The sequence below is a fragment of the Zootoca vivipara genome, chromosome 6 (genome assembly GCF_965207765.1).
Source record: "Zootoca vivipara chromosome 6, rZooViv2.hap1.1, whole genome shotgun sequence".
NCBI classification, from domain to species: Eukaryota; Metazoa; Chordata; class Lepidosauria; order Squamata; family Lacertidae; genus Zootoca; species Zootoca vivipara.
The window spans coordinates 23,490,103-23,502,668 of record NC_142589.1 but is presented as its reverse complement, the minus strand read 5'-3'; the positions used below and the strand labels follow the sequence as shown (position 1 = coordinate 23,502,668).

Here is a 12,566-nt window from a genome sequence, read left to right as displayed (position 1 = left end):
CAACAAACGCCATGCCCCCTTACGTCCCGTTATAAAGACTGTAGAAGGCACCACTTCAGTGTGGCAAGCAGGTTATTTCTTTGGACTGGGCAAGCAAATGGGGACACCTTCTGATGGGCTGAGCCTAAGCTGTCTGTGCCAGTGCTGGACTCTTCACAACCTATGTAACATAGGAGATGTCACCTCCGGCTCAGGACCAGACCGGTGGTGGGTGTCTCCTGAAAGGCTGGACGAGGAGCAAGCTCCAGCAGTGCAAGGGGCAAAGGAAAGGCTGGCACAGAATAATAATAATAATTTTATTTATACCCCGCCCTTCCCAGTCAAGACTGGGCTCAGGGCGGCTAACAACAAGAATATCAAAGCAAGCATAAAAGAAGCAATTCAATTAACATGCAGATTAAATACAATGTTAAAATTCAATATTAAAATTAGGAATCTACAAGTGCAACCTCATTTAAATATCTGTAGGATAAAGCCTTAGGGGAGGGTAACACCAGGGTCAGACTGAGTCAGTCCAAAGGCCAAGCGGAACAGCTCTGTCTTGCAGGCCCTACGAAAGATGACAACTCCCGCTGGGCCATAGTCTCCTGAGAGAGAGCATTCCATCAGGTCGGGGCTAGTACTGAAAGGCCCTGGTCCTGGTCGAGGCCAGTCTAACCACCTTGTGACTCGGGATCTCCAGTATGTTATTATTTGTGGGACTTAATGTCCTCTGTGGGGCATACCGGGAGAGGCGGTCCCATAGGTACGAGGGTCCTAAGCCGCATAAGCCTTTAAAGGTCAAAACCAGCACCTGGGTACAGACCATCTAGGTGACATGGGAGGGGTTCGGGTGGAGCACTGGGGTGACACACCTCTGGGACCCTCCCCTGGGTCCGAGTCCTCAGCTGTAGTTTCCTCTCTGGGTTGTTCCTCCATCTCGCACAGCCCAGACTCTGCCTATCATAACCTGCTGGGCCACTCCCCATGGTTGTCAGTAGGTAACCCCTACAATTCTTCCCCATCCTGGTCTGACCAGGTAAACAAATATAGGTAAACAAATACAGGATAGCAGCTTAACGTATGTTTATACTTAGCCACTTTAAAGAGAACTGGGTGTATAAGTTTTATATAAAAATGCTAATCCACCTTTGCAATATCCTCATGGGGAATTAAGAGTTTATAGCAAAACCAGCAAAGCACAGAAGAACATAAATTACAAAGGGGCACAGGGCTCCATATAGTATGAGATAGCACAGAAGACAGCCATGGGTGTGGGAAGTCACATGCAAAGAGGGGAGATGAATGTGGTCGATTAGGAACCAGGTTAGGATTGAATATATATTTTAAAATATATATATCTTACAGTAATATGAGAGGGCAGGATAGAGAGGGAACAGCTGGCCAGTATCTGAACCAGAGGGAAAGTAATTAAAGTTAACTGCATCTGATTTTTAAACAAGGCGATGTTCTCACTCTCTGTCAAATATAAAGCAATTGGCCCCTGGAAGTCTTAGCCACCAGCACATTACACAGCAGCTGCTTAAAGCAGGCGCACGTCCTGAAAACTTGACACACAGATTTGCATAGTTAAGGCAGCGCTCTTGGGTGATGGTAAGGTCAAGAGCCCACACAGCAGCTCTCTGTGTGAACATGGCACTCAGCGCCACTTAAATTATTCAAGGATTGCTTTTCTCATACAAATTTAAATGGGCATCTAATAATACACCTTTTTTCATTTAAAAAATAACATTACAGTCAATGGGTTATACGCAAAGCAGTCTGTGCATAAGCCTGGGCTTCTACTTGTGCAATGGGGCTTCACTTTCCTCCCCTCCTCTCTAAAGCACCCTCATGCATGCTCAAAGTCTGCTTCTTGGGGGGGGGGGTGGCAGAGGGCTGTGGAGCAGACCATAGCCCTTAGGCCAAAAAAAGAGGAGAAAAGATTAGCCACCCCATCCATCTTAAATATTTACAAGGTTGGCCATGGCAGAAGACGTGTGCTATTGGTGAAGAAATCTGATTAAGCTGGAGCAAATATAAATCATGTTTCTAGTCCCCCCCAGTTAAGAGAAGGTGCAGCAAGTCACCTATTTCTTCCAGGAGGGCAGAGGTTCCCAATTAGCAGACACCCAGTTTTTCAAAAGCTAAGTCACAGACTCCCTACTTTAGAAAATTTTAATAACATTATGGTGTATTTTGTTATGTGAATGATGCCACAGACCCCCATAGGTGGGTTACGTGGATCCTCTGGGGTCTATGGACCACAAGTTGGGAACCGCTGCTTTAGAGCATAAGAGAAGTGCCACCATTTGCATAACATAATGTTCTTTATTACTGTACCTTGTAATTTACATTGTGGTTCTGTTCCTGCTTTTAATGCTGTGTTTTTATTCCTGTCTGTCCCATGCACTTAGCAGGGAAATGGTGGTACATAAGAAATAATAATAACAAGAACAACAACTCACCTTGGCCAGGTTTTTAGGTGCTATTAAATTTGCCGTTGATTGTTTAGTCAAATACATGCTGCCCTGGGAAAAGCAGAGCCCTCAGACAGCCAGGGAAGCAGGAAGTTTTTTGGGGCAACTTTTTTTATTATTAAAAAACAGCAAAGTGATGCACAAGTGTGGGTGACCTGAATTTAGGTTTGGAAAAACAAGAAACTGTCAGAAACCAAAATTGACAGATTTTGTCATTCCCTGATCTCCACCACTGTGAAATGAGCCGGGATGGCAAGAGGCAGCCATTGCAGAAACTGGAGCCCTGAAGCCATGCACTTCCAACAACCCACTCCAATCGGAAGACCAGCAGCAGTGTTTTGAGACGGAAACCCTATAAAATGTGCATTCTCTTTTGCTTATTGTTTCTTTATCTTACAAAATAATCAGTGAGCAATTTTCCATCCCACCTTGATTTAAAAGGGACAGGACCATGGCAGAGGAGGGTGTGCACACAGCAACTCCCTTTAGGGCCTGGGTCAGCCCACGTACATTCAGCGTTGACCCCCCGATCCAAAAGAAGGTATTTTAAGGTATTTTAACTCCCAGCTGCCCCCTCGTCTCCAATACCATCAGCAAGGCCAGGATTAGAGCAGAGAGACTTTACCATGTGTGCTATTAAAGATTTAGTCGCTGTGCATTATTTAGCAGGACAGGGCTTTAAACCCCTGAACACTTCAGCCTAGAGAGTGGCAGGTTCATCTTCTCAGGTCCGTGCCTGCAGGTTGGATAAGGTAGATGGGAGTTCAATCAACCACTTTATACTCCTTTCACAAGGTGGTACAGAAGGGGCTGAGTTTGCATGAAAGAGGCTTGCTTTAGCAGGTGAATCCTACTTATTTTAAGTGAGATGCACCAGCAGCATCACATACTCTGGAGACAGACAGACAAGGTAACGAAGGGAAATGAGAAAGACAGGGCAAGCTGGCCAGATCACATTCTGCCATTATACAGTAATGAGAAATCGGTGACAGGGTGGGGAAGTAGGTTCTATGGTATGTAGTTTTAAAATGTAGGTAGGTTTGAGAATTGTTGTTGTTTAGTCATTTAGTCATGTCTGATTCTTCGTGACCCCATGGACCAGAGCACGCCAGGCTTCGAGAACACTGCCCAACCATCTCGTCCTCTGTCAGGGCACCGGGCCGCCAGGGGGGAGCCGCGCTGCGCGCTGCACCCGCCAGACAGCAGCGCTGGGAAACGGGGCAGGGGAATGCCGGAGGGCACCAGATATGCTTAATACAGCCCTGCTCCTGTCTTCCACTGCCTCCCGCAGTTTGGTCAGACTCATGTTGGTGGCTTCGAGAACACTGTCCAACCATCTCATCCTCTGTCGTCCCCTTCTTCTTGTGCCCTCCATCTTTCCCAACATCAGGGTCTTTTCCAGGGAGTCTTCTCATGAGGTGGCCAAAGTATTGGAGCCTCTGTCCTTCCAGGGAGCACTCAGGGCTGATTTCCTTAAGAATGGATAGGTTTGATCTTCTTGCAGTCCATGGGACTCTCAAGAGTCTCCTCCAGCACCATAATTCAAAAGCATCAATTCTTCGGCGATTAGCCTTCTTTATGGTCCAACTCTCACTTCCATACATCACTACTGGGAAAACCATAGCTTTAACTACACAGACCTTTGTTGGCAAGGTTTGAGAATGCCCCATGCCAGATAGATAGATGATAGATGATAGATAGATAGATAGATAGATAGATAGATAGATAGATAGATAGATAGATAGATAGATAGATATAGACTGCACCTGCAGCAGAAATACCAGACGCCTTCATCTGCTCCACCTACAATAAAACATGTCCCTCCCGTATTGGTCTCCACAGCCACAGCAGGCACTGTAACTCTCCAACGGTTTGACTTTACCCCTGAAGGCACACTCTTCCATTGTCTCCTGAGACAGACAGATCCATTTTTGTTGCTGTTGTTGCCAAAAATTCCCAGGAAGGGCAGAGAACTCCCCACTGGTGCACACATATATATACACCCACATGCACACAAATGATTACACCAAACAGCAGCACCAGTTAAAAATATAAACTGCAGCGGAAGGATGTTTGGCTACCTGAGCACATCTATTTCTTTCTCGGCCAGAACACATGCTTGAGGTAGTTCTGATGCCAGACCCCACCCACAGGCCCCAAGGTTCTCAGTTCAAGTCCCTGATGTCGTTGTCTACACTGCAAACTCCTTTTAAAAAAGACTCCCCCCCCTACCCCAACAATAACTTGATGTTGGTGGTGGTTACCACTTATAGACACGGATGCTAATGGGGAATTATCTTTGTGATAGTGGAAGAATCACAGATTCACTTCGGTGGGGAGGTGTCCTCCATGAGCATTTCATCTAAATCAGGCACCCCCAAACTTCGGCCCTCCAGATGTTTTGGACTACAATTCCCATCATCCCTGACTACTGGTCCTGTTAGCTAGGGATCATGGGAGTTGTAGGCCAAAACATCTGGAGGGCCGCAGTTTGGGGATGCCTGATCTAAATGTTATTGTATTGGTATCAGTCTCTTGTCGTGGTCAAATCACTTCCTGTTGAGATTTAGGTTTTCAGTACCTTCCTCTCTGCAGAGGTAGGAGATCTATTAGGATGGTCTGCCCTCAAAGGCTGATGGATCCAATGGGTTTCCAGACAGCTCTGGATAATTTTCTGGCTCTTATGACGGGCATGCCTAACAAAGCCCTGGGGTTATGGGTTTGTTTTTGGTTTATTATGTATTTTGTATTCTCACATTGTATTTTTCTGTTGTGAACAACCCTAGGATCTTCGGATGACAGGCAGTTTACAATTTAATAAATAATAATTTTAATACTAATAATAATCTCAGCTGTGAGGCGATGCCCAAAATGTCCCTGCACAGAGAGACTTTTTCTTTTTTTAAAAAAACAACAACCCTGGTCTTCAAGGGAGGCATATCTTACCAGCTTCAATGCATCTCCCTCCACAGACTTCAGGATGAACTGAAACGCCGTTGATTCCCTGGGTGGGGAGTGCCGTCTCCTCTGGTTGTGTGGAGGAACCGTCAAGTTTTGTACAAAGATCCTTTGCCACTCCCCCATCCTGCTGCCTGAAATGCTGGCACTGTTTTCACTTCAGCCACAGAGACTTCTGCCTTTCAAAGGGAAACAAAAAACAAAAAGGGAATCTGACTTGAGAAAGGTTTTGGCCCACCCTCACATTACATGTGTGTCTTCCAGTGCTATGAAGGTGCATTTGGCAAGGTCCACATAAGTAACTAGCCCCTTCAAAGCTTTTGCTAGTCCACAGCAACAAACCCTTGCCTGAAGGCAATACTTACCTCACCACTGTCCCCTGCCTCTTGACATTTGCCGCTTGAAGCAGCTGCCTCGCTTACCTGTTGACAGAGATGGCTGTGCGCATAGGAGCCCATGCTCCACAATTCCTGCCTATGCATTTTCTTCCAGTTTCCAGAAGGAGTAATTCCAACATGGCAGAACATAAGAAGAGCCTGTCGGATCATGCCAATGGTCCATCTACTCCAGGATCCTGTTTCTCACATGTTGGCTGGGGTTGGTGACAGCTGTAGTCCAAAATATCTGGACAGTACCAGGTTGGCAAAGGCTGCTCCATCACTACAGGGGCGTGTGGAGTAGGGAATTGTGCTCCCCTAGCACTTCAGGAATATAGGCCAAATCTTTCTTCCTACTGTAGCAGTTTATTAAATGTAAAGGGGTTGGGGTTAACCCCCCCCTTATCTAAAACAAATGTCTAATTCTATTTTACATACAAATAAAGTGGCTCAGAAGCATTAGGTTCCACAAATCTATGCAAGTGTCTAGATTTTGAACAGCCAAAGCTTATTTTTTAACCTTTGGGTCTGTGGTTTTTTTTGTTTTGTTTTTTTGGTGAGGGGGGGTGTTTTCCTTTAGACCAGGGGTGGCCAACTTCCAAGAGACTGCGATCTACTCACAGAGTTGAAAACTGGCAGTGATCTACCCCCTTTTGGGGGGTTCAGGTCAAAGTTGTTGAGCATTTTTAGGAAGGAAAGCCCTGTTTTGGGGGGTTCACGTAAAAGTTGTTGAGCATTTTTTAGGGAAGAGGAAAGCAGAATTGAGCCTTTTGTTTTTTAGGAAGGAAACCCTGTTTTGGGTGGTTCAGGTCATTTTAGGGGTGCAGGGCAAAGATGCTGAACTTTTTTTAGGGAAGCCAGAGTTTTTTAGCTTGTTTGGGGGGGAGCCCACTGATCTACCGGTGATCTACCACAGACGTCCAGTGAGCTACTGGTAGATCACGATCTGCCTGTTGGACCTGCCTGCTTTAGACCATGGAACACTTTCTTATTGCAGACCATGCATTCTTTTCCTCTCGGTATGTATTATTACCGACTAGGTAAATCGCAGAGCTGAATCCTATTCTTTTTTATTAGCAGTTGTGACAACCATTACTACTTCTTCTGTTTGTTTGTTTTTTCCTGAAGCATGTCTGTTGCTATTAAAACTTGTTAAGAAATATATGACAAACAAACGTGCAGAAGCATCCAGGAACGTGATTTCCAACTCCATCACTGTCATTTGTAAACAGAATTCTATATGTATCTTAACTGTTTGTGCATATATATATTTTACATTGACAACCCTGGGAATTCTGTATTGTAAAGGGCAGTAAAAAAAAGGAGGGGGAAGGGGATAATCTAAAAGAAATATTGCCACCTGATTTCACACAATGTACAATATAGGGGGATTTTACCAGGAAGGAGGTGGGTGCGTGTGGAAACAGAGCAATATCAGTGAAAAACACAGGCTTGCTGGGCAAATGCAGGGCTTGGGCATCCAGAAATCCTCTCGCTTTCCAGCTGAGGAGTCTAAAGATGACTCACTGCCAAATTAGCCCTGCCTGGAGACGAAACCAGATAAGTCATTCAAGGGCAGGCAGCTGACCTGCCACGGGGGAAACCAGCACTGTGTACATTCATAGATGACATGCTGGGGTTTCTAGAGCTCATCTGTACAGATGAAATATGCCTGCAGCTCCAGCTCAGGTGGAAGGGGCCACCTTCACATCCTCTTCTTGCTGGCCTTTCTATAGTTTTCTTTTCCCTCCTCTGCCTTCCTCATTGTCGGAGATTTCCCTCTTCCAACCACCCCTCCTGCCCTAGTTTGGGAATAGGGAGGCACACAAACACACACACACACCTTGCCAAAGTTCCAAGATGTGGGGTCAGTCTCCTGACTGCATAGATAAAATCAACATGAGTCTTATGTATGCAGGCATTGTAAGACAAAGCCAGGCTGTATGTATGCAATGCAGGCCTAGGCCCCATCCCTTCGGTGAGGACAGGAACCATCTGTACCTAAATAACTTCCTTGGGACTGGAAGTGGGTGGGCAGTGCAGGTCTGCCTCGGATCAAGGTTGAAGTCCTACCAATTTTTGACAGGCAGGGGAATCAGTGAAGAAACAGGACCGATAAATGTGAGATTAAGACCCACTACAGTACAGGGAATGTCAAGAACAAGGCCTCCCAGCATCCTGTTCTCATAGCGGCTGACCAAATGTCCCAAAGGGAAACCAGCAAGCAAGATCCAAGCACAAGAGCAATCTCCCTCTTGGAACCTTAATACATGAAGGAGCACCCTTAAGCCCTACAGTCAACTGGAGCCCCCTGGCTATAATACATACTTATGACCAGCACCATGGACAAGACAGCAATGTGAGACAAGGCATTTTTGGTGGTGGCACCCAATTTACAGCTCCCTCCCGAGATTGTCCTCTCTATTAGCTTTCTTCAAGAGCAAATCAATTTTCTGTTCGTCTAGGTTTTTAAGGCAATGTTCCTTCTGAAGTTGATGGAGCAGACTATTTAGGGGCTCTCCAGACTGCTATTTTATTACAGGTGTATTCTACAACATATTCTCGACCCAACAATAAAGAATTAGGGGTGGATTTAATCTACTTTGGTTTGTTCTGCGATGATTCCCCAATGCCACAACATTATAGCTATCCAGAGAGACTACAGCAAACCAAAAGCGGGACAAAAAGAAACCAGAGCTTTTGTGGTATTGGACATGCACAGATTGAAAATGAAGCAGTGTGACTGCCCCAAAACATTTGGAGGGACAAACAGAACTGAAAGCAGGAATGTGTATCACTGCCCAAATAGCATCATGAACATAAATCATAATGAATGTCCAGTAAAAAAGAAAATCTGGAGGGGCCCTTAGTGTTGTTGATTTGTGTTTTTCATTTTAGGCTGCTTTTCTTGTATATTTTTTATATTATATTGTATATTCTGTGCTGTCAGCCATCCTGTGCTTGGAGGAAGGCTTGGAGGAAGCTGTGCAATAAATTAAATGGCAAGCAAGCTTTTTGAGTTCTAACAGAACTGCAAATCATCATGACACTATGGGCAAGTCATCACATAGGGGAAAAATGCACTAGCTGAAGGGAATCCCACTCTTGCTCTTTACTGGCTGAGAAAAAAGCAGGAACTAATAATAATAATAATAATAATAATAATAATAATAATAATAAGACTGCTGTAGTCTTATCAGCATCTGAAGGGTATTGAGTTCCACATCCTTAATGTATGCCAGTCTGAACATAACAGTAAACTATGGTTTGACTTAACCAGGAAGTGAGGGAGGGAAGTGGAACATACAAAGTATCAAGCAGTCACTGTGGTTATATATAAAATTAGGTGGTATATCTTCACTGTACCAATCAGTGTGATCAGTGTGCAAATATTACCTTTAAAAGTTAAGTAGTAACCTAGCCAAGCTCCCATTTTCTCCACACATCCTTATTATTATTATGTTCAACAGATCTGAACTGAAGAAGAGGTACCATTCACAAATCAGTAAAACCAAGTTTTCGGAACACTAATATTAATTTTTTAAAAAAACTTTCCTGTTTGTGCTCTCATGGCAAACAGCACTTGTAGGAAATAGTATAATAAAACTGGCACGAGGTTTGGCACATAAAGACTCCTCCACAACTAATCGGTACAGCTTTATTGCATTTATAAAGGGCCAAAAATGAAAAACAGAGCATTCCCTTCACATTATGAAACTTTTTGGTTAGCATAAACTATATGTATATTGCCTTCTCTATAAATGGTTACCTAGATTAGGAACTTGTCTTATTTTGATGTACTGCCTTAACTTCATCTTCCTGGCCAGGGTGGGATATTTTATTTTAAGTTTGTATGATGGTATAGGACAGGGGTTTTCAACCAGTGTGCCGTGGCACACCAGGGTGCCTTGAAGGATGAGCAAGGGTGCCGTGGGCAACACGGGCCTCCATCCCTCTTTCCTCCCTCCTTGGATGCCCTTTCGCATCTCTGCCTCTCAAAGGCTTGCACAGTTGTTTGTTGCAGAAGCCTTGGCTACAAGTTCCCCGGGCCAATGGTGCCTCTCAGGCTTGCCAGGGGGTGCCGGTTGCCAGGAACTGAGGCTGCCTCGGAGTATGCAAGCAAGTGGGTGACTGAGGGAGCCCAGGCGGCCACCCCGCCAGCCCTTGCTGTAGGGAACGGGCAGGCAAGTGGGAGACCGGGCAGCCAGGCAGCACGTTGGCCTTTCTTGTGCATGCTGAGTGCAACGCCTATCTAGAAGGTGAGTGCCCGGCGCCGAAGGGGAGCCTTTCCGCCATGGCAGGCTGAGCAGTGCCCGCTGCTGCCTCCCAAGGTGAGTAAGGTACTGGCTTCGAGTTCATCTTTGGTCAATATCTGTCAGGCTGCTTAAGGCTGGGTAAGTAAGGAAGTTGGAGTTCTTGACTGAAGATCCCACAGAAATAGTAGAAAGGTAAGAACTCAGGCCACCATAGTAATGTATCCGATAGTAGTTCAAATGATACAATAGTTTCAAATAGTCTCTTATGTAGTTGGATTTATTTATAGAAGTTTATACGTCAGATGAAGTGTATATATACCAGGACAGGGCCCTGTTTCGAAAATTATTGTCCTGGTACAGTGGAACCTCGGTTTATGAACACCTCGGTTTATGAATTTTCGGTTTATGAACGCCGTGGACCCATCTGGAACGGATTAATTCACTTTCCATTACTTTCAATGGGAAAGTTCGCTTCAGTTTATGAACGCTTCAGTTTATGAACAGACTTCCGGAACCAATTACACCCATGTTTCAGTTTATGAACGCTTCGGTTTAAGTACTTCGCGGACCCGTCTGGAACGGATTAATCCACTTTCCATTACTTTCAATGGAAAAGTTCGCTTCAGTTTATGAACGGTTACTCCGCGGACCGTCTGGAACGGATTAATCCACTTTCCATTACTTTCAATGGGAAAGTTCGCTTCAGTTTATGAACGCTTCAGTTTATGAACAGACTTCCGGAACCAATTGTGTTCATAAACCGAGGTACCACTGTATATACACTTCATCTGACGTACTGTATAAACTTCTAAAATAAATCCAACTATTTGAAACTATTGTATCATTTGAACTACTATCAGGGATACATTACTATGGTGGCCTGAGTTCTTGCCTTTCTACTACTGTACGTACAGTCATACCTCTAGTTACATATGCTTCAGGTTGTGTACGACACGGAATACGTATGTGCCGAACCCAGAAGTAACGGAACAGGTTACTTCCGGGTTTGGTGATTTGCGCATGCGCAGACGCGCCGAATGACATCATGCCGTGCGCAGAAGCGTCAAATCATGCGGGGAGCATGCGCAGATTCAGCGCTTCAGGGTAAGTACTGCTCTGGATGCGTACGGGGCTCCAGAACGGATCCCGTTCGTATCCAGAGGTACCACTGTATTTCTGCTTGAGGCTGGGGACATCTTTTTCCCAGCCCTTTGTGGGGTGGCACAAGGAGGCACCTCTCTTTGGAGCAGTGGAGGCGGCTGCCCAGAGGACTCCCAAGGAGAGGAGAGGAGGCTGAGGGAGACCTCCATCCACAAGGGAAGGTGTTCAAAAAAAGGGGTGAGGGGTTGCAGGCTCTGCAGGTCACTGAGGCTCAGAGGGGAGGCATGGACCATAGCTGTCAACCCTCCCTTTTTTGCGGGAAACTCCCTTATTCCAAGCCACAGGACAGGTGTCAACCTTCCCTTTTTTTGCTGGAATTTCCCTTAATCCAGCGCCATTTCCCACTGCTATCCTGGATTGTTAGATATACCGTGGACAGGTGAGGCTGCTGATCCCTTATTTTCAAATCCGAAAGTTGACAGCTATGGCATGGACTCAAAATATAAGGTTGGAAACCTCTGTTATAGTACATTGTGATAATTTAATAATAATAATCATCATCATCATCATCATCTGCGGGGTGTTCCATGGAAATTATCAAATTATTTCAGCAGTTTGTCTGTGAAGCTTCTTGGGGGCACTGGTGTGTGATTAAAAACAAACAAACCACCTTATATATTTACAGTACTGTATACAAAATGTCAAGAGAGGCCAAGTTGCAGGGAGAAGAGCCAATGGAACCTTCTAGAACCTAGCGGAACAACAAGGAAGGGGCCGAGGCAGTTGGCGCCCCCTTTCGCGAGGTGGAGTGTATGTGAAGGGAATCTGCTAGCCAATCAGCGGGCTCCTCTATTTTTCCCCAATGGGAAAAGGGCAAAGCAAAATGCACCCCTAAAGCTATACGAGGAAGGGGAAGCCGGACAGCCAATCAGCGTGCTGCTTTTCATCGCCTCTCTCAATGGGACGGGGTGCTCGCCCCACTTTCTCCCACCTCCCGTTACCTGCCGCTTTCATGCTCTCCTTCTTTGGGCGCACAGCCGCCGCCATGTTGTCCGGGCCGAAACACTCGCCTATTGGTTGGAGGGGGAACAGAGCAACCATTCGTCACCAGGGGCCAAACGCTGCCTTTCGCCACTGCTCTTCGCCCAGTATCGTTCTATCTCCTTATAGGGTTTATTCTCCTCTGCCTGTCGTCCCGCCCTCCCTCTCTTTGTCTCCTTGCGTTCCTCTTCTGCCACCTACCCTCCCCACCGAACTTTGCTAAATGGTACGGCCCAAGCCGGCGTGGCGGCCGTTGTAGTAGCATAGGCGTTGCCGCGGCAACGGAGAAAAGGGGCGCGGCCTCGGGCGGGCAGAAAGCCGCGCGCGCGGGGAAAAAATAAAATTCAAATTTTAGCTGCACTATTATACCGGTA

At 45.8% G+C, this 12,566-nt stretch overlaps 1 protein-coding gene across 2 annotated transcripts in view; it reads right to left on the bottom strand.

Moving 5' to 3' along the window:
* Positions 1-12,289, bottom strand: part of NPHP4 (nephrocystin 4) — a 100,661-nt gene extending 88,372 nt beyond the window's left edge. For both annotated transcript variants that reach the window (XM_088671789.1, XM_035119028.3), the window contains exons 1-2: positions 12,153-12,289; positions 5,406-5,596 (exon numbers count right to left, since the gene is read on the bottom strand). In XM_088671789.1, coding sequence (XP_088527915.1) covers positions 5,406-5,543 — 138 coding nt within the window. In that variant the 5' untranslated portion in view covers positions 5,544-5,596; positions 12,153-12,289. The remainder of the gene's footprint in view (positions 1-5,405; positions 5,597-12,152) is intronic.
* Positions 12,290-12,566: the final 277 nt, after the last annotated feature.